Below are 24,297 nucleotides of genomic sequence, written 5' to 3' on the forward strand. Positions count from 1 at the left end.
AGAAATCAATGTTAAAAGTTTCGATTTCACTGCAAAAAATTAAAATAGTTATAGATTTAATTAAGCTCAGTAATTTTGAAATTGAACTTGATTTTTAATTTTGGTTATTTTCAGTTTTTGTTTACTCTGTAGTAACTTCATAGAGATATTTTTTCCGAAAGTCGTCAGAGAGAAAGCGAAAAATAACGGAACGAACCGTAATGAACGGAACATATGGTCACGTAGATAAAGTAGCCTTAGGTTTCCCCCTCTCCCCCGCTGTGGCTAAACGACCATCATGCGCCTTTGTCGACCAGAAAATTTAAAATTGAACTTGAGCCGGGGGTTTATGCTTGTGTTGCTGTAAACAAAGTCCATCAACAGCGTGAGTAATGGTTACAAGTTTTGCAAAGAGAGTTGGAAATGTAGAAATATTTCTCAATTGTCACTTAACAATGAATTGTTTTTAGTTACATATTAGGAAAAACATTGTCACATTTAATAGCTGCTAATCATTTAATATCTCATTGACATTTCATTGAATTCGAATGAGAAATCAAATCTTGCCATGCTGTCAAATCTTGTCAAAGCAAGATATTGTTTGTATTCTTTCTTTTTTGTCCAAAAAAAATTATATTATGATTCGCTCAATGATTGAATTGTAAAATATATAAATCACTTACAACAGATATAGTTGTTTTTTTATTTAACTAAGCGCAACTCTTGGAATAACATAGAATGCTATTGCAGTGAAAGTTCACTGCATCAATATAATGTTAAATCCTTCTACAACAATATTTTTTCAAGCCTTGTTCGGAAATGCCTATAATCTAATATTAACCTACTGCCTCTCTATAAAACAATAATCCATCTAAAACAATATTTAGTTCATTCTCAATGTACAGTATACGTTTTTTGTAGTCAGTTTTTCGACATTGGCAAAACAGAGATATGCCATCATCCCTGGCGCTTAAACGTGTTTGGGGCTTTCTTAACTCTTACAGTGGAAATCCCAAAATATCTCATGTAACGTGATCCGCTTTATTTTGGGTATCCTGAAATATCTCGGGTTCGCCAACCCTAAGCCCAGATACCGGTGTAAGTTTTTTTCTCTTGATATGTTGATTGCAATAATAAAAATATCACTAAGACTAAACATCAAAACAACATAAGGTATCCACTCTTTTAAAGGAATTCCCTTTTAAATAAACAACAGTTCTACATGTGTACTGCATGTTGTATAAATAAGTATATTCTATGCATAAAAAATTAAAACCCGACTCTTTCTGGGTATCCAGATTCTTTTAAATAAAATAAATAAGAAAAATAAGTAAAAAGGATATAACCTTACTGGCTGACGAAAATGTTATCCTAATGAATCGGAAGAAAAAAAGACAGAATGGCTGTTCAAAAGTTTGAAAAGATGCGCTAGAAACAGCAACTAGCGCCACCACGGTATCGGGGGTACATTCTGGAACAACGACAACCCAGCAGAACTACAAACCAGAGCACTGGCGTTGGTGACCTATCGTTTGAAAAAATCTGCCAACTTGGTGTGTCCCATATACCAAAGCTGTTCTCTCGCGATAAGAAATATTTGCTAGACAGCGCTATACCGTACATTAGGTATTTACCCAATATTTTTTCTTAGTCTGCAGAATATCGATCGTTATATCTAGAATTTACTGTGTTCTTTGTTTATCTATCAATGGCTGGATAATATTTAAACCTTGTTTATTTGTAGGAGATCTTCATGAGATAATCAGATCGATGACAAATCAAGCGTTGAAGAAACTTGATTTTGATGGATGTCCCTGTTGAAGACTATAAGCTTGCCCTCGCAGAGTTGGAACTATTTTTGAGCGAGATGGAAGGGGTTATTGGTGCAACACTGAGGGAAACCAATGCGCAAATGTCAGTTGAGAAAGCTCGACTGATCTTGAAGGTAGGTTTTTGTTATCTTCTCATTCTGTTGCACATCAAATTACAAGTTTGATTTGTTCTTGAAAGTTACCATTATATCCTGCGTATAAGTTGACATGTTGTAAAACTCTGGGTGGGGAAGGGGATGCAATAGCTTTTTTAATGTTACAGTGTGCTCCATTCCAGACATATACTAGAGGGAAGTTTAATGAGCATCACGAAGTACATTTAGAAAGCAGTATCAAATATAAAAGGAAGGAAATATCCAAATGCATATTCAAAATTCAAATCAAATACATAGGGCATGGTTTTTTTACTCAGCAAACTGTAGCAAGGACGAAACAGACAAAAATTGGCTGAGGAAAATGACGAAAAAGATCAATTCAGTTTGTATGACACAGTATAATGCCACAATGGTTAACAGAAAAAAAATCAAACGATAGCTCTAAAGTATTCATGGTTCACACGAGAAAGCCTGGAATTGTTATGGGAAAATATTTTTACAAAAAAGGCACGGAATTCAGGGAAAATAGCCATTTTTTTTCTAAAACCTGCAAATTTCAGACCACAACCTGCAAAATGGTCATGATTGTCTTCTCATTGAAAAAAAAAAGATAAAAAGTAATAAAAAGAAGAAATAAATTCCCTCAAAAAGGAAGGGGGGGGGGGTTAAGAATATAAATTACTGTCCAATAACATTGTAAATATTGATAATCCGTAAAATATTGCAATGTATTACAAAAAATATAGATACTGCTATGGAGGAACGATGACTTTGTAAGTCAGTATAGAAAAGCCTATTGCAGCGACCTTATTGTAACTAGTTCTAGTGTTTTCGGAAACATGGTAATTATGCATCATGGGTAAGTAGCTCACTTGTAATAATTGACTAAGTTGACTTCAGTGAGCAACGCTGGGTGAAGTGTGGGCTTATTTTGATTTTCCACGTGAGTATTTTCTATTTGAAGAACATGAGTAGTTAGAAAACAGTTTTTAATTTATAATGGGCAGATGAAAATCCGAATCCTCTGGATTTATTAAATTAAAGCAGTTAAAATGACCTATATAAAGCCAACACCACCACCATAGGAGCCAGAACCTAGGGTCTGAGGCATTTGAAATTTGAACCCCTCCCAATAATTTCTGATAAAACAACATAATGCACGCTCCCTCTCCTATGTATGCGCTTGAGTCCCATATATGTGACGATCAGCAACTTTCAGCCCTCCCAGTGTTTTCTTCATGTCTGCATCTCTAAAAACCACCTATAGAAAATATCCTCCATAAGCAGCAAAATGCTCAATTTGGGCAACATGGGCAGATAAGCTATTCAGAGCCATGCTAAGAGTGCCAAGCATGTGGAATCGGAGTTCTGTAAACCCCTGATTACCAAGCTTTTCGGTTCTAATGCTAATTTATTAATACATTATTGTTTAGCCAAGGCCTATACAAGAGGGTGCTGTGATGGGATTTGACATAGGCAATTGATGCTACATACAAAATCAGAGATTGAAATACAGTCTACAGAATTTGACGGAAGGTTGTTCCAATCAATAATTTTACGGGGAGGAACGAAATTTGAAGCAATCTGTGGATGCAAGAAAAGGTTTCAATTTTTGGGAGTGATTGAGTCTATCGGAAAAATGTGAAGATTTGATTAGAATGTGGTTAGTGTCAATGTTAAAATAGCCATGGATAATTTTGAAAAGTAATGATAGGCGAGCGATATATCTATGGGAGGTAAGTGGGAGGATATATTAAGTTGGCGTTTGAGCTGTGTGATGGAAACAGGAAGACCAGCAGTTTAAAATAAAGCAGTTAGATTTATTTTCAATAGATTCCATCGTATCTATATTGCTGTGTTTATAAGGATCCCAAATTTCGTAGGCATAGGAGAAGACAGGAAGGATATATAAGTTTAGAAGCATAGATGTTGGAGGTGGCGGGTGAAATATTTTAGGTTACTATGAAGGAAAAAAGTTCTTGAAGGCATTTTGAAATATATCCATGTGGAGGTTCCAACGAAGATCAGCAGAAATGATCACACCCATGTATTTGTAATTCGAAACCTCTTGTAATTAAAGAATTTTATTAATTGAGTAATTTTGAGTTTAAATTGAGTATTTTTACAGTTCATTATAATTAATTTATATTACATTTTAAATTAAAAAATTACCTGGAATTTTTTCGAAGATTTGACTGGAAAACCTGCAAAAGTCCGGGAATTTTATTTCATGAAAATGAGTATGAACCACATGAGTTTTTCTTCCAACTACTCTAGTACGATGAGAGATTATTATTAAGCTTGATTCACTCAATTTGTGGAATTGATTGACTATTTTGTTTAAGGAAAAGGGTATTTTGTTTCAAGCATTTTAAATGCAAAAAAAGTTCCTTTTTGTGCAATTGCGGATAATAATTAAAATTTATGTAATAGATAAAATATTTTTTCTTTTTTGCAGCATGTTCTGACTCATCCAAGTACATTAGCTTTGATTGAAAAAGAAATGGCATCCGAAGCTCTCATCTTCATGGGAACTGCACCGAATGAAATTTCTACTGAAATTCATGAATCAAGTTTCGCTGTTAAAGCTGATGAAACTACTCAAGATTGCTTGAAGGTAACTTCAACTATGTTATAGAAATGATTAGAATTTTTTTTTATTACACTTGCTGATCGATTTTGCAAACCAACACATCAACATGAAATAATTCTTTGTTCCCAAACGATATGGCATTTCTTTGAACAGCTTTCTCATTCGCAAACCTCCAATTTTACAAACTAATCAAGTTTTTTTTTTTTTTGAAACGAGCACAACTCAGGTCTATCGCCATAGGCAATTTAATTTACTACCTAATGAGTTGTGCCGGAAGTGTGTGTACCTAATAGTCTGAGTGCGTATCTAGTGTTGTGCATGATTTTTCAGTGCTGCCATCTATATATCAGAAGTGAAGTGAGGGATGTGTAGTGACTGAATATTTGTACTGTTTGTAGGACTGTTGCTCTCTGTGGCGAGACTTTTTAATGGGGAGATTGGCTCGCATTCGCGCCTCAAAGTTGGGAACCACAGAAAACCAACTTCAGCCGACCACCACTATGGCGACGGTGGGGTTCGAACCCGGGTAATCAAGTTTGTAATGATATGTTAATGTAAGAACATGTTAATGTATGTCTAAGAGTGGTTATATAGGTTACAGGTAATGTTCATTAATCAAGTTTGTAATGAACGTTACCTGTAACCTATATAACCACTCTTAGACATTAACATGTTCATGTTCAACTCATGGCCTGCAGGCCAAATGTGGCCTGTGACTTTAAAAATGATTTTGTATTTGTTTAAAAAATGAACTAGGCAGCACTTCTTTACAGATGACTTAAATGACCTGCCGTGCAGTTCCACATCACTTAAGTGGTCCATGGAAGATTTCTAGATCACTTGAGTGACCTGTGGCATAATTCCAGAGCACTTGAGTCGCTCGTAGCACATTTACAGATCACTTAAGTGACCTTTGGCACAGTTTCAGACCACTTGAGTAATCAGTGACACAGTTAAAGAGCGCTGAAGCAGCCAGTGTAACAGTTACAAATCACTCAAGCAGCTGCAACACATTTACAGATCACTTAAGTGACCTTCAGCAGATTTACAAATTAATTTAGTGACCCTTTAAAACATTTACAGATCACTTAAGTGAATCTTGACATATGTAAAGATCACTCAAGTGACCCGCAATATATTTACTGATCACTTAGGTTAGGTTCATACTGGACCTATACTACAACAATATGATCCGTGATACTAATACTCAAGTTTTACCCAATCAGTGTAGATGTTGTGGTTGTACCACTTATCGTATATCGGTTCAGTGTAAACTGGACCTTAAGTGATGTGCATTACAGTTTCAGAGCATTTAAGTGGCCCTCTGTGCAGTTTCACACCACTTACGTTACGCCCACCACTGTTCCTGGACACTTAAGAGGTCTCGCAGCACATTTCGAGATCATTTAAGGGATCTGCTGCACATTTACAGGTCAGGTAAATGACTAGTGGTGCTGTTTCAGATCACTTAAGTGACGTTCTACATGTTTTGAAACTAATGAAGCTGCCCACATTCTCCTAAAGGTTGAGCACCCTTACATTAACTTATTCCAATGCAAACACCAAAATACATGTCAAATGGTTTAAAAGTCTGAATTGTGAACACAACCCACCCACAGGCCAATAATGTTGTTTTTGAAAAGCCCCTCGTAACTTAAAATAGTATGTGTACCAATTATTTATATGAACCAATTTCCAGTGTTATTAAAATCGGAATTTCGATTTGATAGTTTCTGTCAGCAAAAGTTTTCATGATATTGAATAAGAACTTTTTTATTTAAATTCTTTCAGACAGAAACAAAAAAACGTAAAAGAAAGCGAAGTGGCGAAAGTAAAAAACACGATAAGGCTGACAAAGTCAGAAAGCTGTCTCAGTCTAAAGATTCTAGTAGCAAAAGTTCTAAGAAGAAGCATAAAAGCCGATCCAAAGATCGTGACAAGAAAAGTTCCCGTAAAAAGAAATCACGTAAGAGATCCAAATCAGAAAGTTCTGATAATTTAAAAGAGACTCCAGCAGTGAAAGAATTGAAACCAACCGAGAGCAATATACCTGCAACTTTTATGTCTGACCACGATGAAAATAGTTCTGAAATTTCTGGTTTTTCCATATCGAGCACCAGTGATGAAAGTATCTTACCAAAGACCAGTATTTGCCTTCCAGCTGATTCGAAGTACACAACTAGCAAGTCTGATGTCAGTAAAGAGAAACGTTCAAAACATCATGGTTCATCATACTTCAAAAAAAAGAAAGACAGTTCTTGTCCCGAAGTTGAACCTACAAAGGAACTTGAATTGGTTGATGGCTCTGATTTATTGAATGACAGGTAAGAAATGCACAGAAATACAGGGTGATTCTAAATTCATGGGACAAACGTTAAGAGGTAACATGAAATTCCAAAAGTTTAGAACCTAAACAAGCATTTTTGGTCATAGAATGTGTGGTAGAATTACAATAGCAAAGGTTTTAGAAAGTGCTGCATAGGTGTAATGCAGAATTTTCTTGAAGGGGGTTTCAGATTTTTTTCCTTCTGAGGGTTTTACGTTTTCTCCTGCAAAATAACACTATAATCTTGTATCTGGGGATACAGCTTAACTTGGCTTTAACAGAGCTCTAAGCCTAATTAGACTAGACCTAATGCGTATGCCAATAATGCACAGCAACACTTCACCAAAAACAATAAACAAATACTGTGCATATCATATTTTTCTGATGGATTTTTCAATCAGTGCAATCAACCATTCGAGGGGGTGCAAGATAATGTGGTAGGCCTTCGTATGGTGCAATCTGGATAATGCAAATTCTACCACAAGTCATGGTACCGCTTAATCATCATATCTTATTCCGACATGATTGCTTATACTGAAAACCAATGAGATTTTATTGCCTACATTTTGCTACTTAGAAAAATTCAGCTTCATATTCCCAAATCATTCACGGTTTTAACCACTTCACATTCAAGGTGTTGGCGATGAATTTGAATGATCTGTATCTGTATTAGACATATCAACGATAAATGTGGTAGCCTTGGTCCACATTAAAAAAAATTTAGAAAGGGAAAGAAAGAAAGAAAAAAAAAATAAAGGTGGGGAGAAACAATACATAGAGATATTGGATAAGGGAGTATTAGTACAATGCCTTGCTTCTTCGTCCTCACCTAGAAAGTTGTTGTGTACTTTTTTTACTAGTTTTCTTTCTCACTTTATATACAGTATATGTATAATGGAAGGAAGGATTAGTTCTGAGAAATGTCATTATGTGTGTGTGGGAAGAGGATGCTGAGGAGAACCACCATTGTTATCTCAGTTTCTCGTTGAGATATCACTATAGTGGTGGGAGAAGATAGGGGTCCTGGCAACATGCATAAAACTTTGTTTCATGTGGTAAGCATGTTTACTGTGTTTCACAGTAAAGCTTACATGAGGAAAAAGCTTCACCATGAGGGAAAAAGAGGTTGAAGAAAGTCAGTTTGATTGAATTTATTCCACTCGTATTTGGAGGCAATTATGTCCCTGATCGTGAAGGGGTTAAAATATTTTTTTTTTTTTAATACCAAGCACAACTCAGGTCTATCGCCATAGGCAATTTAGGGGTTAAAATCATACGTGATGTCAGATTTTCAAGTTCTGTCTAAAGCAGTGATGTTCAGGCCATAATTGGATGCATGGAAATACAACTTAACTTGGCTTTAACAGAGCTCTAAGCCTGATTAGACTAGACCTAATGAATGATGGCAAGAAAATTTAGAACCCTTGTGTATAGGGATCTTCATGAAAAAATTTATTGTGAATTTATTTTTGTCAAAACATTTAGTTGTTTTAGTAATGTAACAGTATTTCAGGTGAATCTCAATGTTCTTGCAGCTTTTAAGTCTATTCACACACAACAGTCATGGCATATCTTCATTCTACGAGATCTTTTCTTTCTTTCAAACTGAGGACAACTCAGGTTTATCGCCATGAGAAATTTACTACTTAGTGAATTGTGTCGGAAGTGTAAGTGTGTGTACCTAACAGTCTAGTGTGTAGTCTAACAGTCTGAGTTTGTATCTAGTGCTGTCTTATTTTTCAATGCTGCCATATATATTTCAGAAGTGAAGGTAGTGATTGAATATTTGTACCTTTTGTATGCCTGTTGCTCTCTGTGGTGAGACTATTTAATTTGGAGATTGGCTTGCATTCAGACCTTTGAGAACCACAGGATATCAACATCAGCCGACCACCACTGTTCTAAGAGATCTGTCTTGCATCTCTGAAACACATTAGAATCAGATTCTGAACTGCTCCCGGGAACCTTTAACCAAGCCATACTTTTTGAAGAAATACTCAAAACTACTCCTGTTGTTTATTTGCCAATTTATAGGTCTATTTACCATATTAACATTTTCATTTCCAGAAAACTTTTCCCTTCTGCAGTAATTTTAGACACTGACTGTAGTAATTTCTTCATCACTAAAAATAAAAGTATGAATGAGTCAACTGACATCAGTTAACGATAAATGAGAGCATCATAACTGAGTGTGTACTGTGGTTAAAAAAATAATTTCATCCCGCATGAAAGGAAAAATCACATTCTTGAAATAAAGTGTACCATATTTTAACGTATATGGAGAACCCCCCTTCCCCTGGTTTTCTGGGCTTAAAATTAAAAAAAAAAAGTGTGAAAGATACATATCTATAATACACTATCCCTGTACAAGAAACCCCTTATATTTTTGGGATACAATTTTCAGCAAGAAGGGGGTTCTTTATACATGTCGAAATATGGTAGTTTCGGGAAAATAATGACATGGGAAGTAAAATTAGTCATTAATTACTTGGAGAAACTTGTTGGTGAACTGTGTGTTTTCTTGTGCTGTATACATGCAAAATGCACTAATTTTCTTTTTCTTTTTAGCAAAAATGTAAAGTCTTCTGATGGAGCTCATGTGGAAAGAACAACGTTGAGTACTTTTGAAACCAAGTTAGCAGTGATTCCTGAAAAGGTTTTTATTCTACTGGGATTTTCATTACATTTATTTTCTCTTTCAATGGTCAAACTAATTACCGTATTTTACTGTGTATAAATTGTAATACGTGATCGAGAACAGGCTCAATCCCTTAGGTATTTTTCTTCTTTTTCCTCCACTGCACACCAACTCTCATATCGCTATTTAGGGCTCCCACTCATCCTACTTTTCCTACTTTTTTGGTAAAATGTCCTACTTTTGTCCTACTTTCTCGGTTTTGTTCTACTTTCTAGTTTCTGTCCTACTTTTCCTACTTTTTTACCAAATCCTATCGACAAAATGTGTGTAATTGATTTTAATTGAGCAGGAAATCATTGATATATTGCCACATATTACAAATGTTGAAGAATGCAATTAATGATTCTGCCAAAGCAGAAATTTTATCATTTTTAAGGTTATTTGGGGGGGGGGGGGGTTGTATGTGGACCATTTGGTTGATTAATTTTTCATTTGCTTAGTTTGAGGGTTCAACATGTATAGTAGTCATTAAAAACTTCTGTCTGGATGGGAAAAATAATTTTGTATTTATTACTTCATGGTCTTGGACAGTAACTAACATTCATTATTCAAAATTACGGTGCAAATAGGTGAAACAACAGTTTGCATTTCAAAGCAGTTGGATACATAGGCCTATTCTAGGTTTGTTGATTCTGATGCTACCCAATAGCATTCAGTTGTCTTCTGTATTTTTAAGGCATGAAGAGGCATAAACAATATTTACAATGCTCAAGAAAGAGTTAGAAATTGAAGTGCTTCATTTGTCAAAAATGATTACACTGGCATTGAACAGTAAAATGTGAACAAGTCCCTTTAAAAAATGATGGACAATGCAGTAAAACAGGTTCACCTTGACTTATTTACATCGGATCTTGTAATCTACACATTTTGCACTGTGCTTTTGAAAGTGGTCTCGAAGGAGCGTCATTCTTAAAAAACATACGTCTTCAAAATATGATGTGCCTTGTCGAAGAGAGTTGACAAGCTCTGCACTTTGGAAGACTCCAAAAAAAGAATGTAATATATATGAGGAGACAGCAAAGAATTATCTGTGGGTGCCAGTACACCGTTTTGGCCAAAAATTGGTTTTGTAACCAAGTCATTTATCATTTTGCTTTGGCTTGAGTCAGTCTTATAGGAAACTGAAATAGTGCTATGAAAAAAAAAGTTAATTCAAAATTAATTTTTTTGCAATTTTTTTTTTTTTTTTTTTCAGGGATTTTTTTCCCATTATGCTATGATTATGTTGTCTAAGGGAGTTACCCTCCCCCATCCTACTTTTTAGTCCTGCATTTTCGTACTTTTTCTCATTTTTTTAGTGGGAGCCCTGCGCTATTGGACAATTTAGTCATTGAATTGAGTTGAATCCTTCCTCTCTAGAGCAGCGTTTCCAACTTTTTTTTCACCATGCCCCACCTATGTATCTTGTAAAATACTGATGCTCCTCATAAAAGACGGGAAGGGGTATGTGGCCCATGCTCCAAAGATGATCGAAAATGTTAAAAGAATTCTGTAAATGCTGTTTCAATCTATTTCTGTGAATTTGGAACTGTTTTTGAAGGTTAAAAACTCGAAGTTGATTTGGAGAAGAGATTCCCTATGCTCTTCTAAAACCTTAAATTAGCCTGTTTGCTCCCGCTCCTCAGAATCTATGTGCAGGAAGCCCAAAACCTGGAAATCCCTATAACCTGGTGTTAAGCATGAGCATTCAATCTTTAAGACATTATAGGTCAAAAAATAAAATTTTCCATGAAGCCCATGGCCAATAAGTCATACTGTGATATCCTGGTTCTTGCAGTAGCATCTTAACATGTAAATCCAACAGGGTCTAGGTCTTCAAGATCAAATAGGGAGCCCTGTATTATTGAAGAATTTTACTAATTCTCACGTTTTTTTATTACGAAGATAATTTTTTCATTGATACTTAAATTGTTTCCTCATTAAATATGACATTGCATTAATTTGTGGATTACTTTTTCCTCTGGATATGAATTTCTTTTATTTGGAAATTATTTTTCAGTAATTCTGAAATAAGTTCCTTATCATTTATATTAAGTATTAATTCTCATTAAGTTTCAAATGGTTTTTTTCATTGAATTTGAATTAATTCTGCAATCATTTTTTCATTAAATATGAACTTTCATAAATTATGATTACTCCTTTAATATATCAATTAAAATTGCCCCCCCCCCCAAAAAAAAATCATATTGCCCCACATTGAGTATCACAGCTCTAGAGAATACTTCTAGACTAGATAGAACCACATAGTATCAATGTTTTTATATTCTTTTAATGGATGGTTTTACCACCTCTTTCTGAGGTAAAATGATAGTAAATTGTCTCTGGCAATGTATGTGGAAAACCTTATCAATTACTTGCATCTAGAGATGATTTGCGCTTTGTGCATAGGAGATGGGTGACCCTAGAAAGCTAGTGGTGATACAGATAGCTACAAGAAATTTTACATGTTTGAGACCATTCACGGCTGTGAATTAAGTTATAAGCAGGAAATTATGGTACTTGTATTGAAGCCATACAGTAAATGATGTCTTTTATGACTTTCATTGCTTATTGAATTACGCTGTGTACATTTTGTTTATGAATAATTTGCTTGGAAAACATTGTGTTCACATGGTTTACATGCAGGATGTACATACATTTTATTGGCCAAAGATTCCAAAACTATCACATCCTCATTTTATGGGACACATTACGCCTACAACATGCATCTTTTAAAACAGAACTTTTAGGCATGCCTAGTACTTTTATCTAATTGGTTTTAACCCTGGAGGTTGCCTCATAGTGTATGATCTGTATCACAGATAAGGGCTGACCAGAGTAAATTAAAAGAGCTGAACGTCTCTCGAATGACTAAATGCTGGTATTCAATTCATGGTTCTGCCCATCTTGCCCTACCAGTGCTTAATTAGCAGGATTTGCAGCTTCTGGTGTACTATTTTTCCCATTTACCTTGAAAGGGGGAGGGGGGGAGTCGGGTATGCATACAACTGGATGCTTAATAGTTACTGATTATTAATTATTAACTGATTATAAAATCAGTCATTCCAGTTATCAAATTTGTTGAGATTATTCAATTGATGTTCCAGTATTTTGAAGTGTTTATTTGGTCATCAACATGTCTGTTATTGCATCATTAGTATAATCAAAATACCATTTCAGGATGAACTGGAGTCCAGATCACCTGAAAATGAACAAATCATTAAAATTTCCTCAGTCATGTCGTGCATATCAGAAGACTCTGTGCCAATTGGTCAGTGTGGTGAAAACTCATATATTTTCGATGAGTTTGCTATCAGAGGAGGGGTAGAGACCCCTGGAAAGAGTCTGTATCCTGATTTAGAAGCTGAGAAAGTGAACGTTGATCAACAAAGCATTGCGACAACATCTTCAAACCTTAATCCTATTAGTGACAATCTTGAGACAAAGGATGTTGGAAGTTCGATTTCTGCAGTGTCTGAGGTTAGAGAAAAACCTGAACAAGATGAGGTGCTCATTACGACAATGGAAAAACCTGTTCCATCAAATAGTTCTAGGCACGGTAGTATATGGAATGTTTCCAAGTCCTCCCTCTCACTTGAGAAATTGCCTGTGGCTCCAATTTCTACATTAGCCAAGGTACCAGAAAAACTGGAGAAAGATGAGGAACAGCTTATTATGACAGTGGAAAAACATGTACAGTTGAATAGTTCTAGTTACAACAGTGAATGTGATACTTATAAGCCTTCTATTTCACATGAAAAGTTGCCTGTGGCTTCGATTTCAACAGCCTCCAAAGCATCAGAGAAACCTGATAAAGATGAGGAACGGCTCACTATGACAATAGAGAAACCTGTACAGTCAAATATTTCTAGAAGGAAAAGTAGATGGGATATTCCTAGGCCCTCTGTTTCATATGAGAAGTTGACTGCAACTTTGATTCCAACAGTGTCAGAGGTTCCAGAAATATCTAAAAAGGTTGAGGAAAGGCTCATTACAACCCAAAAACTGATGCAGTCAAATGATTCTAAGCACAAAAATAGTTGGGACACTTCTGATCCTTCTGTTTTGCATGAGAAATTCTCTGTGGCTTTGATTTCAACAGTCTCGAAAAAACCAGAGAAACCGGAAAAGGTTGAGGAAAGGCTCGTTATGATGAAAAAACCTGTTAAGTCAAATGGTTTCGGACACAAAAGTAGTTTAGACAATTCTAAGCCTTTGATTTCACATGAAAAGTTACATGTGGCTTCCATTCCGACAGCGTCAGAGGTTCCAGAAAAATCTAAAGAAGATGAAAAGCTCATTATAGCAACAGAGAAACCTCTACAGCCTAATAGTTCTGGACAAAAAAGTAGATTGGCCACCTCTAAGTCTTCCGTTTCACATGAAAAGTTACCTGTGGCATTGATTCCGACATTGTCTCATGTTCCAGAAATCCCTAAAAAAGTTGAGGAAAGACTCATTACGCTAATGGAAAAACCTGTACAGTCAAATAGTTCTAGACAGAAAAGTAGATGTGATACTTCTATGCCCTCCCTTTCACAAGAGAAATTGCCGGTGGTTTCAACTCCAACAGTGTCCAGGGTTCTTGACAGAGTAGAAAAGTTCATTATAGCGACGGAGATACCTGTGAAGTCAAATAGTTCTGGGCACAAAAGTAGACTGGATACTTCTAAGTCCCCCATTTCACAGGAGGAGAAGTCTGTGGTTTCGATTCCAACTGTGTCCAGCGTTCCTGAAAAAGATGAAAAGCTCAATACAGCAGCAGAAAAACCTGTACAGTCTAAAAGTTCTGGATACAAAAGTAAATTGGACGCTTCTAAGCCTTCTGTTTCACATGAGAAGTTACCAGTGGATTTGATTCCAATCGTGCCTCGGGTTCCAGAAATACCTAAAAAAGTACAGGAAAGGCTCATTACTATAATGAAGAAACCTGCACAGTCAAATAGGTCTAGACAGAAAAGTAGATGTGATACTTCTAAGCCCTCCGTTTCAAAAGAGAAGTTGCCTGTGGCCTCGATTACGACAGTGCCCAGTGTTCCTGACAAAGAAGAAAATCTTATAACAGCAACAGAGAAACCTGTGCGATCAAATGGTTCTGGACACAGAAGTAGATGTGATATTTCTAAGCCCTCCGCTTCTCAAGAGAAGTTGCCTGTGGCTTTGATTCCGACAGTGTCCAGTGTTCCTGACAAAGAAGAAAATTTTATTACAGCAACAGAGAAACCTGTGCGATCAAATGGTTCTGGGCACAGAAGTAGATGCGATATTTCTAAGCCCTCCGCTTCTCAAGAGAAGTTGCCTGTGGCTTTGATTCCGACAGTGTCCAGTGTTCCTGACAAAGAAGAAAATCTTATTACAGCAACAGAGAAACCTGTGCGATCAAATGGTTCTGGACACAGAAGTAGATGCAATATTTCTAAGCCCTCTGCTTCACAAGAGAAGTTGCCTGTGACTTCGATTCCGACAGTGTTCAGTGTTCCTGACAAAGATGAAAATCTTATAACAGCAACAGAGAAACCTGTGCAATCAAATGGTTCTGGGCACAGAAGTAGATGCGATATTTCTAAGCCCTCTGCTTCACAAGAGAAGTTACCCGTGGCTTCAATTCCGACAGTGTCCAGCGTTCCTGACAAAGATGAAAAGCTCATTACAGCAATAGAGAAACCTGTGCAATCAACTAGTTCTGGACACAAACGTAGATTGGACACTTCTATGCCCTCTGTTTCACACGAGAAGGTGCCTGTGACTTCTCAGCAGCAGCCACAGGAACAAAATATCAAATGGACTAAGTAAGTTGCAGTGAAAACAATATATTTTGTTCTGTTCTAAGTTTTAACAATCTGTTTTTGTCATGGTTGGCAGGTTTTTGCCGTAGTAGAAAAACCATCCTGGCAAAAACTATTTGAAGAGATGGTTTTTTTCCCTATGTCGACGACACAATCAACTCAAGAGGTTTTTCGGTATTGTGTCGAGATGCACTCGGGAAGAAAAGTTAGTTCCTGAGCTCATCTCGGCATAATACGTAGCTCTTGATTTGAAAAATTGATTGAAATCAAAATTTGAATGTATACTTTGTAAAAAAAGTTCAGAGAATCTTAACTTGCAAATCTCTATAAAGGTGTAATATTTGAAAGTAGAATTCTCCCCCTTAAAATCAGCTATTTCCTTTCAATCAGACAAAAAAAGCCAGAGATAAATATGAATAAAAAACAAGCAGATTGCCCGTAAATCAGTCCTTAACAAAGCACATGTAGTTTCTTAAGGCAGGACTTGATGAATCAAAAAAAAAAAATTAGGTGCCAGACAAATTTTTATTGTCGCAGTACAATATCCCCAGGTTTTATTTTTGCATCCCGATTCACAGATGACAAAATAAAAAAATATGAAATTCAAATTTTCACAAGTCATTTATTCATGTTAAATGTTATTAACAATTTAGATTTCCAAGTTTATATTGATCAAACCTTCAGAAACAATTTAAAGTTCAAAACTTTGCATTTTAAACTAGATCTCAATTTTTTACCAACAGTTTCATTGGTCAACTGACCACCTTAGGATGAGGAATTCGAAAAGAACATCTGCAAGAGGCTTAAGCAAAAACTTGTTAAATTACTAAAACATCCCAACTAGCCATGACTAACTTAGTGCAAAGGCACTGAAAATGCAGGTTAAAAGATCATGTTAGGCTATGAAGTAGCTGCGATAAGTGAGACAAAAATTCAATTGTGAGTTGTTTTAAGCAATCTCAAACAAAGTAATTTTTAGAGCAAGTGATCTGCAGAACTACTCTGTCTCTAAAAGAATTAACTTATGTCACATTCAGACAAAGAAAATTTTCATAATCACCAAACAGGAAAAATAATAAATTTTCAAATGTTGGAATAGCAGCAACCAACAATACTGAGTGAACTGGTTAGGTCCACCCAATAATGTTTGGACCAGTATATGATCAAGATAAAGATCATATTTCATTAGCTGAAGTCTGTGACCCTCTGCCAGTGAAACAAGGTGTATTAATTCAAAAATATAATTCAATACAACAGCAATGCTGATCGTCTGTGATCGCCACTCACGCGACTGACAGTACAGTAACCAATTTGAAGTCTAACATTGGACTCCTACTCCCGGTAACAAGTATTGTTACAAAGCCAAGCACTGTTCTTTTTGCAAGGAAAACCATTCTTTTTGAATGTTTTCATAAACTTTTCTCTGACTTAATGACCCGCTTTCCATGTTTGAAGATTGAAGACACATGATTATGAAATCAGGAAAGTTTTTCAGACTCTTATTTAGCAATCATATACAGTAAAACCTCTCTTTTGCAGACGCTGATGGGGCAAAAAAAAAACCCCATCCGTAATAAAGGGGTGACCGTTGATCGGTTTGAAATGCATACTTTTTTTATACAAGGGGAAATTATTATTTGGCTTTAAAACTGGTGCCTGCAACTGAGGGGTGTCCGTTAAGAGGTTTTTACTGTATAAGTAGAAAATTTTGGGTACCTATACCAATTTTCCAGTCGATATGGTCACCTGGTATTTGTCAAACTTTGTCTTAATGAAACACATTAATGTGAATGGTAATGGAATGGAGTACAGTGAATCCTACTGCAGACAGAAGTAGGGCCTCTTAGTTCTGATCTTACTGAACATTCAAGTTGTTGTTTAAAACTTACCCTGTGGAAAAAATTACTCAGCGATTTGGTGTCATGTAGCAAAAGCAGTAGACTTCATTATTGTGGCACAGCAGAAAGGTGTTGAATTTTAGGATAAGGGTACCTGGAGAAAAAAGACAAAAAAGAATATGTCTGTAGTCTAGACAGTTGACAAGTCCTAAAATATAGGACAAGGTGGTGGTAGAAAACCAGTGTACAACTAAAATAGTGAACAATTAGATTGTGCTGGTATTCTGCTATTGTCAATTAACTGCTTTGATGAGGGTACACCAGCATCAATTGGTAAGGGATAATTCTAGGTTGTGGTGTTGCAGGGAGTTTTTCCTCTAATAGGGGCTGTGCATAAATGGCACAGCTTAATTCCTGCGGTCATAAATTCTGACAAAATTGGTACGTTAAAAAAAATACGATAAACATATTGGAATAAATCGAGAAGCTATCCATACTTAGATGAGACAACCCAATTTTTTATGGGCAGTATGTTTCTGTATTTTATCATAATTGTTGGGTTTTTTATTACTTTTATTGGGTTGCTGCATTTTTGATATAGTTTAGATATATATTCAACATCCATATTTTTTTATGGGCATTTTTTTTCAGCCACCACGTTGGGCATTATGTCTGAAAACTAACATTGTGGAAAAAATTACTCAGCAATTTCGTGTCATGTAGCAAAAGCATAACAAAATAAGCGTCAGTATAATCTAACAGGTCTTTCCACAAATGAAAATGAAATAAAAAATCATTCAAATAAGAAGTGAAGCGCAAACTTCTCGAAGTGCATGAGATATTAGTCAAAAATTTATTAGATATTGTGACTCTATCATATTTTAGCCTGTGTTCATTACCATTTTAACAAGTTATGTTTGTAAAAAGAAAGTTTGAAGAATTTGTGGTGTAAATTGATGGAGTATTACAAATTTATAGTACTTTATTGTTTCAGGGAGCAAGATAAACAGATACTTATTATATGTCAGAAGCTTGGACCGACAGACACATCTTTCCAACTGGCCTGTAAAGCTGTTGGCATCAAAGAATATAGTCTGGTTAGTGTTATTTTTCTATTTATGTACAAAACTCTCAATGGGCGCGGTATCCCATGTCTATAAGATATTTGCGTAAAGTACCAAAGGATGTTTAGAGTTGTCGCGAGTTCGATACCCAGTTCGTCCTGGTCAGAAACTTTCCTGACACAGGAGCACAACAGAAACGTCGATGTGACAGCAGAAAAAATTGCTAGCATAGGTAGTCCCCCCCCCCATCAAGGGATTAGCGCACTAACCTCTTAAGTATAAAAACAAGGCTGCCATTTGGATTCTGAAATAAATTGTAGGTCCCAGTCTAAATTCGTCCTCTCTGAGTATCAGAGGCACTCTTTTTCCTGACTAAATACAAATACAAATACAACGCCACAACAGGCAAATTGCCCAACGAGGCGGCTGACTTTAAGAACATCATGGATCCCCGAGCCCCTACCTACTACTGCTACACCACATATGCACTCCCCTCCCCCCGCGGAACCCCCCAACGAATCGGTATATGCGGGAATGTGCGTGTACGTGTAGTGCAACCTGGCGTAAAGTTTGTTTCTGTGTAATGCTTGTTATGTGTAGTGCTGTCATCTGCCCCCAGTTTTACTAACTATGAGTGAAGTGTTATGGTTGAATGATTTACCGTTGTAGGACTGTTGCTCTCTGTGGCGAGACTTTTTAACGGGGAGATCGGCTCGCATTTGCGCCTTGAAGTTGGGAACCACAGAAAACCATCTTCAGCCGACCACCACTGTGGGGTTCGAACCTGGATCCTCGCATCACGAGTCCGGCACTATAAACTAATTAGCCCTTGTGTGCAGAAAATGACCATGGTGCAACAAAAATGATCAAATGATCAACAGAGCTCTCTGATGCCTTTACTGATTTTATTAAACCTTCACTGCCTATTGGTCTATAAAATTTAGGGCTTACTGTGTTAAATAAATAATCTGTAGTTCTAAATTAATCACAGATGCTGGAAATTAACTTTCAAAATCGCATAAGCCATAGATTTTTCATAAGGAAAATATGGTAGGTATTGTGATTCTAAAAAGCTCAGATGCATTTAATAAGACAGTGTGTCTACCATCCATTAAAAGTCATGAAGTCCCGGAAAAGTCATGAAAATAAGAAAAAGGTCACGTAAGTCATGGAAAAGTCACAACATAAAAGGGGGAGTATCAGACATAAAGGAAGTATCGTGACGTAAAGGAGAAGTACAGAAGAAGATCTGCTTAGAAGATAATTGCTTATTCTCTGTAAGCCCCACTCTATGCACATAACCCATAGGTTATAATTGAATAAATCCATGCATAACACATGCCCTTTAAAAATCTCCATCTATTAAATATTTCAGTTTGTGAAGTATTATAACTGTATAAGTTCAAATTTTATTAGTTAATTTATCACAATGTAAATTCCGTTTTATCATCCTGTATGCTAACTCCTAAATATTCATATTTTTTTCTAATTTAAAGGTTAAGAAGAGATTTTATGAACTGATGGAGGCCATAGCCAAAGCTTTGAAAAATAAAAAAGCAAGTTTGTGATGCTCTGCTGTGATAATTATATGTTGTTGGATCAGATGATTCCTTTCTTTTATTGTTTTATGACTCGGAAGTGTTAAGGACAATTTTCCACTCGCGATCAAAGAGTAAAAATATGTTTATTTTCTATTGCTTGATTAGAATAGCGTTTCTCTTGGCTGTAATGTGAATGCAATATTACTGAAAGTGTCTTTGTTGGAATGTTTTAGAGAGATACAAATTCTTTATGTTTTTTTATGTATGATATTCTACACCACAAAGAAATAACTACAGTCCATCCTTGGTATTTGCTAGGGTTTTGTTCCTGAGATCACAGCAAATATGAAAAATCCTCAAATAAACTGAACATTATATTTTAGGCATGTATATTGCCTTCAGTCGATATATAGGGGGGGGGGGAACATGATTTAGGAGCGACAGTGGTAGAAAAAAGTGGTCAAATAAAAGGTAGTGATTCTCTGTGATGTTTCCTGGAAATGCCATTTTTAAAGCAAAAGGAATAGAGCTTGCTCTGTGTGTTCAAAAGTAGTAGATCATTTCAGTGTCTTCAATTGTATTTTAACACTTTTTCTAAAGAAAACTTATAATGATAAAGCAGGAGGGGGGGGGGGGGAGAACTTGTGATTACGAAATTCCAGAATGTGAAACTTGCTAACACCCAAGGGTTAATTATATATACTTATTCTTATGTTGCATTGTGTCATTTAATGGGTGAAATCATCAAAATGTTGACTAGATTTATGTAGCTTCAGGCTTGTTTTTTTTCCACCAGGCATGGTTTTGACAAATTGAGTAGAGAACATGCAATATGATAAGGCTATCAGACATTCCTATTTTGAAGGTTCTGCCCGCATCTATTGCATTTTCGTTAAATATGCAGGATGTTCTATATTAAAAATATTTATTATAAAATAACTAGCTATAATACCCGGCGCTGCCCTGGTTTTTTTCAATTATTGGGAGGATTGAAAAAGTGATAAACCATTACCGAATGGACTATTATACATAATACTTTGCATCATTAAAAACGTGAAAACCATTGTAAAGGCATATACATGTCTGAAACAGATTGCTAGGGAACCATAGTAACCAAATTAAACATTCCGAAAGTGATTGTTGAAGCTCAGGAACCATTGTTGCCTGAAAGTTTTTTGCTCTGCTCTGATGAATTTTTGGAGTAGCCTATTGTTCAATCTGGGCCCTGTTTGGTATACATGCAAAAATTGATGACGATGGATCTAAAATTGTAGATTTGTATAGAAAAAACTCACGCCCACATACTAATTATATATATAAATATTTAAATCAATTATATAATATTAATTGCAATATTGCATTATTTAAATATTCAATTATATAATTAAAACTAAAATCATGTTTCATACTTCAGTTGATTTTGTGTAAGAAAACTTTCATAATGAAATTATTGATTGTATGACAAAGAAAAACGAGGGGTTGTGAAATTACTTATACTAGGACTGGTACAGTAGAACCAGTACAGTTTGATTAACCGAAGGTAATGCTTCTGGAAACAACTGATAATGAAATTCTGCTTTTACAGAAATAATCTCTAAAAATGGGAAAAATAAAAGTTTGCTAATCACAGGTAAATTTATTTGCAAACAAATGAAGTTATGGGAAAAATATTTTTATATCGCTATTCATTATGTGCAGCATTGCGCCAGAGAAAGGCATATGGTCTATCGATCTTGGCCTGGCCATGTGCCTCAGTTAATTTGAGGTTTTATGATGCACCCTCCCATTTTTTATCCCAAATTGGCAACTTTCTGCTTGTTGTAGTTTTATCTTGCTTCTGCTGATGGCATAATTTAACCTATTGTTGGGTGCCAATTAGGGATGATTGTCAGTCTTACTTTAGTCTCAATGAAATACGATTGGAGTTGAGTATGTCTGTACTTCAAAAGTTGAAAATCTCGCAACCTTTCATTTTAAAAATGTCACAGATGTTGCTGTGACATTTTTAAAATGAAAAGAATAGAATGATGACTACAGCTTTTATCGCCCAACATTTTCTTGTTAATTATGTTTGCAGTAGTGATATAAATCAGGACTTGATAAATTAGGAATAAAAATTTAGGTGCATACTTATACAACTTGTTTAGTCGTCATAATGACCTAGCATGTGGAATCTTAACATCCTCGACATACAGTCGCCCCCCTCGGTATTCAAAGAGGTTATGTTTTGGAGGTGGCAGTGAATAACACAAACTATAAACTTTAGTTTTTTTGACATCTCATTTATAACTGATTTGTGTAGCAGAAGTAGAAAGGGGTATCCAGTGAATCTCTTCTCAGCGATGCTTTCTGAAAAATATTATAAGGTCTGTAAGCCGTTTTTTCCTCATTTCAGTTTGTTAGTTAGTCTAGCTCTGTAGAAATGGATGTGTCCTCTGGCATACATTGTGACTAAAAGTTCTAACACAAGTTGACTGTTTTCACCTTTATAGCTTCGTCAGCTTAAGCACTGACGCTGATGGCAGCAGTGAAACTTATCCAGACTTTAAGACATTTCTGCATTGATATCTGCTTTGATTGCTTGCACAATTATCATCAAGTAATATTTGTAGTGAGCCATAAATGTTTGCATAACATCCGATGAAGCAGCTGTATGCTAGATGTTGAGTTGGAAGTCATATAGAGAACTTAAACGCAAAGGACATTATCCAGTATCTAAAGAAGTTTGAATAGCATGTTTTGACTGTCAAAGCACCTTCTGACTTCTGGAACAAAATACAGTTTAAACCAATCCAGGGAAAAGTGTTTTCTGTTGTTTATAATGAATATTTTGTTCATATACAAAAATTAGCACCGTAACAGTGCTTTTTAGAAAACTGGGAAAGAGACTGCGAATATGAAACAGGGCCGACTAATAAGTAGAAGTTTTTGAAATCAAATCTTTCCAAACTAGCATCAAATCTTCCATCTTGTAGATAGTTATTGTCCCCATACAGTGCCATCTTGGCTAACAAAGATTTTTATTGGCAGCTTTTAAGACGTTGGGTAACAAATGTTTTGAGTTCATCATCAAGCTTTGTTGCATGTCATTCACCTTTTAAAAATGCCTCTATTTCTCATTGAGGTGAGTCTTTCTCAAAAAGGCTCACGCATACACACGTAAAACTTCATTCATTTCACACCAAATAAATGAATAATATGCAGATCATCAGCCGAAGAAAAGAATAGCAATAAAAAGAGGGTACAGAAATTATTATGGCTGCATTATCTTGGAAGAGTTTTTAGTCTTTGGCTACAAAGTGACATTCCAACAAAGCTGAAATGAAGACTTTGAGCCTTGGGTGGAGACGTGCCTCAATCACTTTAACCCTTACAGCTGCAATGATGAAATATCACACTTAACTTGATGCCCTGTATTTCAGCAAATATGAGATATCTTGCTTCCTTAAAACACTCTTCTTTTGGTAATGCTGAGCCCAGCTACTGTTGTAAGTTTTCTTCTCTCCTGATAACATGTCTTCCCATTCCCTCCAACATCCCAGATCAACTGCCAGTGGGTGGAGTGAGCTTTTGTTCGAAGTTTAACAGAAAGGAGAGAGAGAGATGATGTTTACCCCCTTCGCTTCAAAAATAGAAGAAGGTAGAGGGTAGAAAAAGGAATATGTACAGTATAAGTAATACAAAATATATTTTTCTTCCTTGGTTTTTTTTAAATACATTATTCTTTGAGTTGGGGGGGGGGAAGGAGAGAAGGGAAAGCATTTTCATTTGCATAAATCGGAAGTATTCTTCCTGAAAAAGATGATAGCATTTTGCAGAGGCTTTAGTGCTTTCTATTCAGGCAGTTATTACGAGGATCAGGGAAATTTTAAAAACCGCGTTTAAAGGATTGAAACATTCTACAAAATGAGAGAAACGTTCAATCAATTTTGTAAAATTTTTGGACTTCTTCAGCAAAGAATGATGCACTCACCCCATGAACAAATTTTAAAAATCTAAGAAGAACCATCAAAATGTTGTGTACATAGTTGTAAAATGAGTTTTTTATCCGTTTTTCATTTCTGTATCAGTTTTATCATCCTCTTTTAGATTCTACTTCAATCAAGTGAAGGTGTACAGGAATATACACACAATGCACATCAACACATTTATATCTAAGACTGTATTTCATAAGACATCACAGATAAAATGACTGGTGCGACAAAAATGATCAACTTTGCAGATAGTTTAGCCAGGTATTTTCTGGCCAAACCACTGACCGTTTAGGACTGAAAAACCATGTATAAATTTATGTGAAAAACAAATTATTATTACTATTTTTTTGTGTACGAAAAATATAACACTTTTAATGACAAAAAAATTGGATCTTTCAGTGGATTGTATTAATCTCATTTTTTGATTGTGATTTTGCTCAACTCTGCGAGTAAAATTAAGTGAAAAAATCTTTTAAGTTGAATCTTTTCACTGAGAAAATGATTTGTATATGAAAAAGTCTTGTTGTTTGTTATATTTTTTCATTTTCATTTGTATATAGACCATATATTTGATTCTAATTATATTTTGCCA

General features: G+C 35.6%; 1 protein-coding gene across 1 annotated transcript; it reads left to right on the forward strand.

Annotated features, from left to right (window-relative positions):
- Window positions 1–317: 317 nt before the first annotated feature.
- LOC149088021 (uncharacterized) lies at window positions 318–24,297 on the forward strand. The gene is made up of 8 exons (XM_089243863.1): window positions 318–364; window positions 1,724–1,924; window positions 4,365–4,523; window positions 6,291–6,823; window positions 9,394–9,481; window positions 12,683–15,291; window positions 18,121–18,223; window positions 19,687–24,297. The coding sequence occupies exons 2-8, from the start codon at window positions 1,784–1,786 to the stop codon at window positions 19,756–19,758; spliced, it is 3,705 nt and encodes a 1,234-aa protein (XP_089099989.1). The 5' UTR covers window positions 318–364; window positions 1,724–1,783; the 3' UTR covers window positions 19,759–24,297.

Source organism: Pholcus phalangioides, unplaced genomic scaffold (genome assembly GCF_987345545.1).
Source record: "Pholcus phalangioides strain wild (caught in Gottingen) unplaced genomic scaffold, Ppha-v1.0 ptg000003l_1, whole genome shotgun sequence".
NCBI lineage: Eukaryota > Metazoa > Arthropoda > Arachnida > Araneae > Pholcidae > Pholcus > Pholcus phalangioides.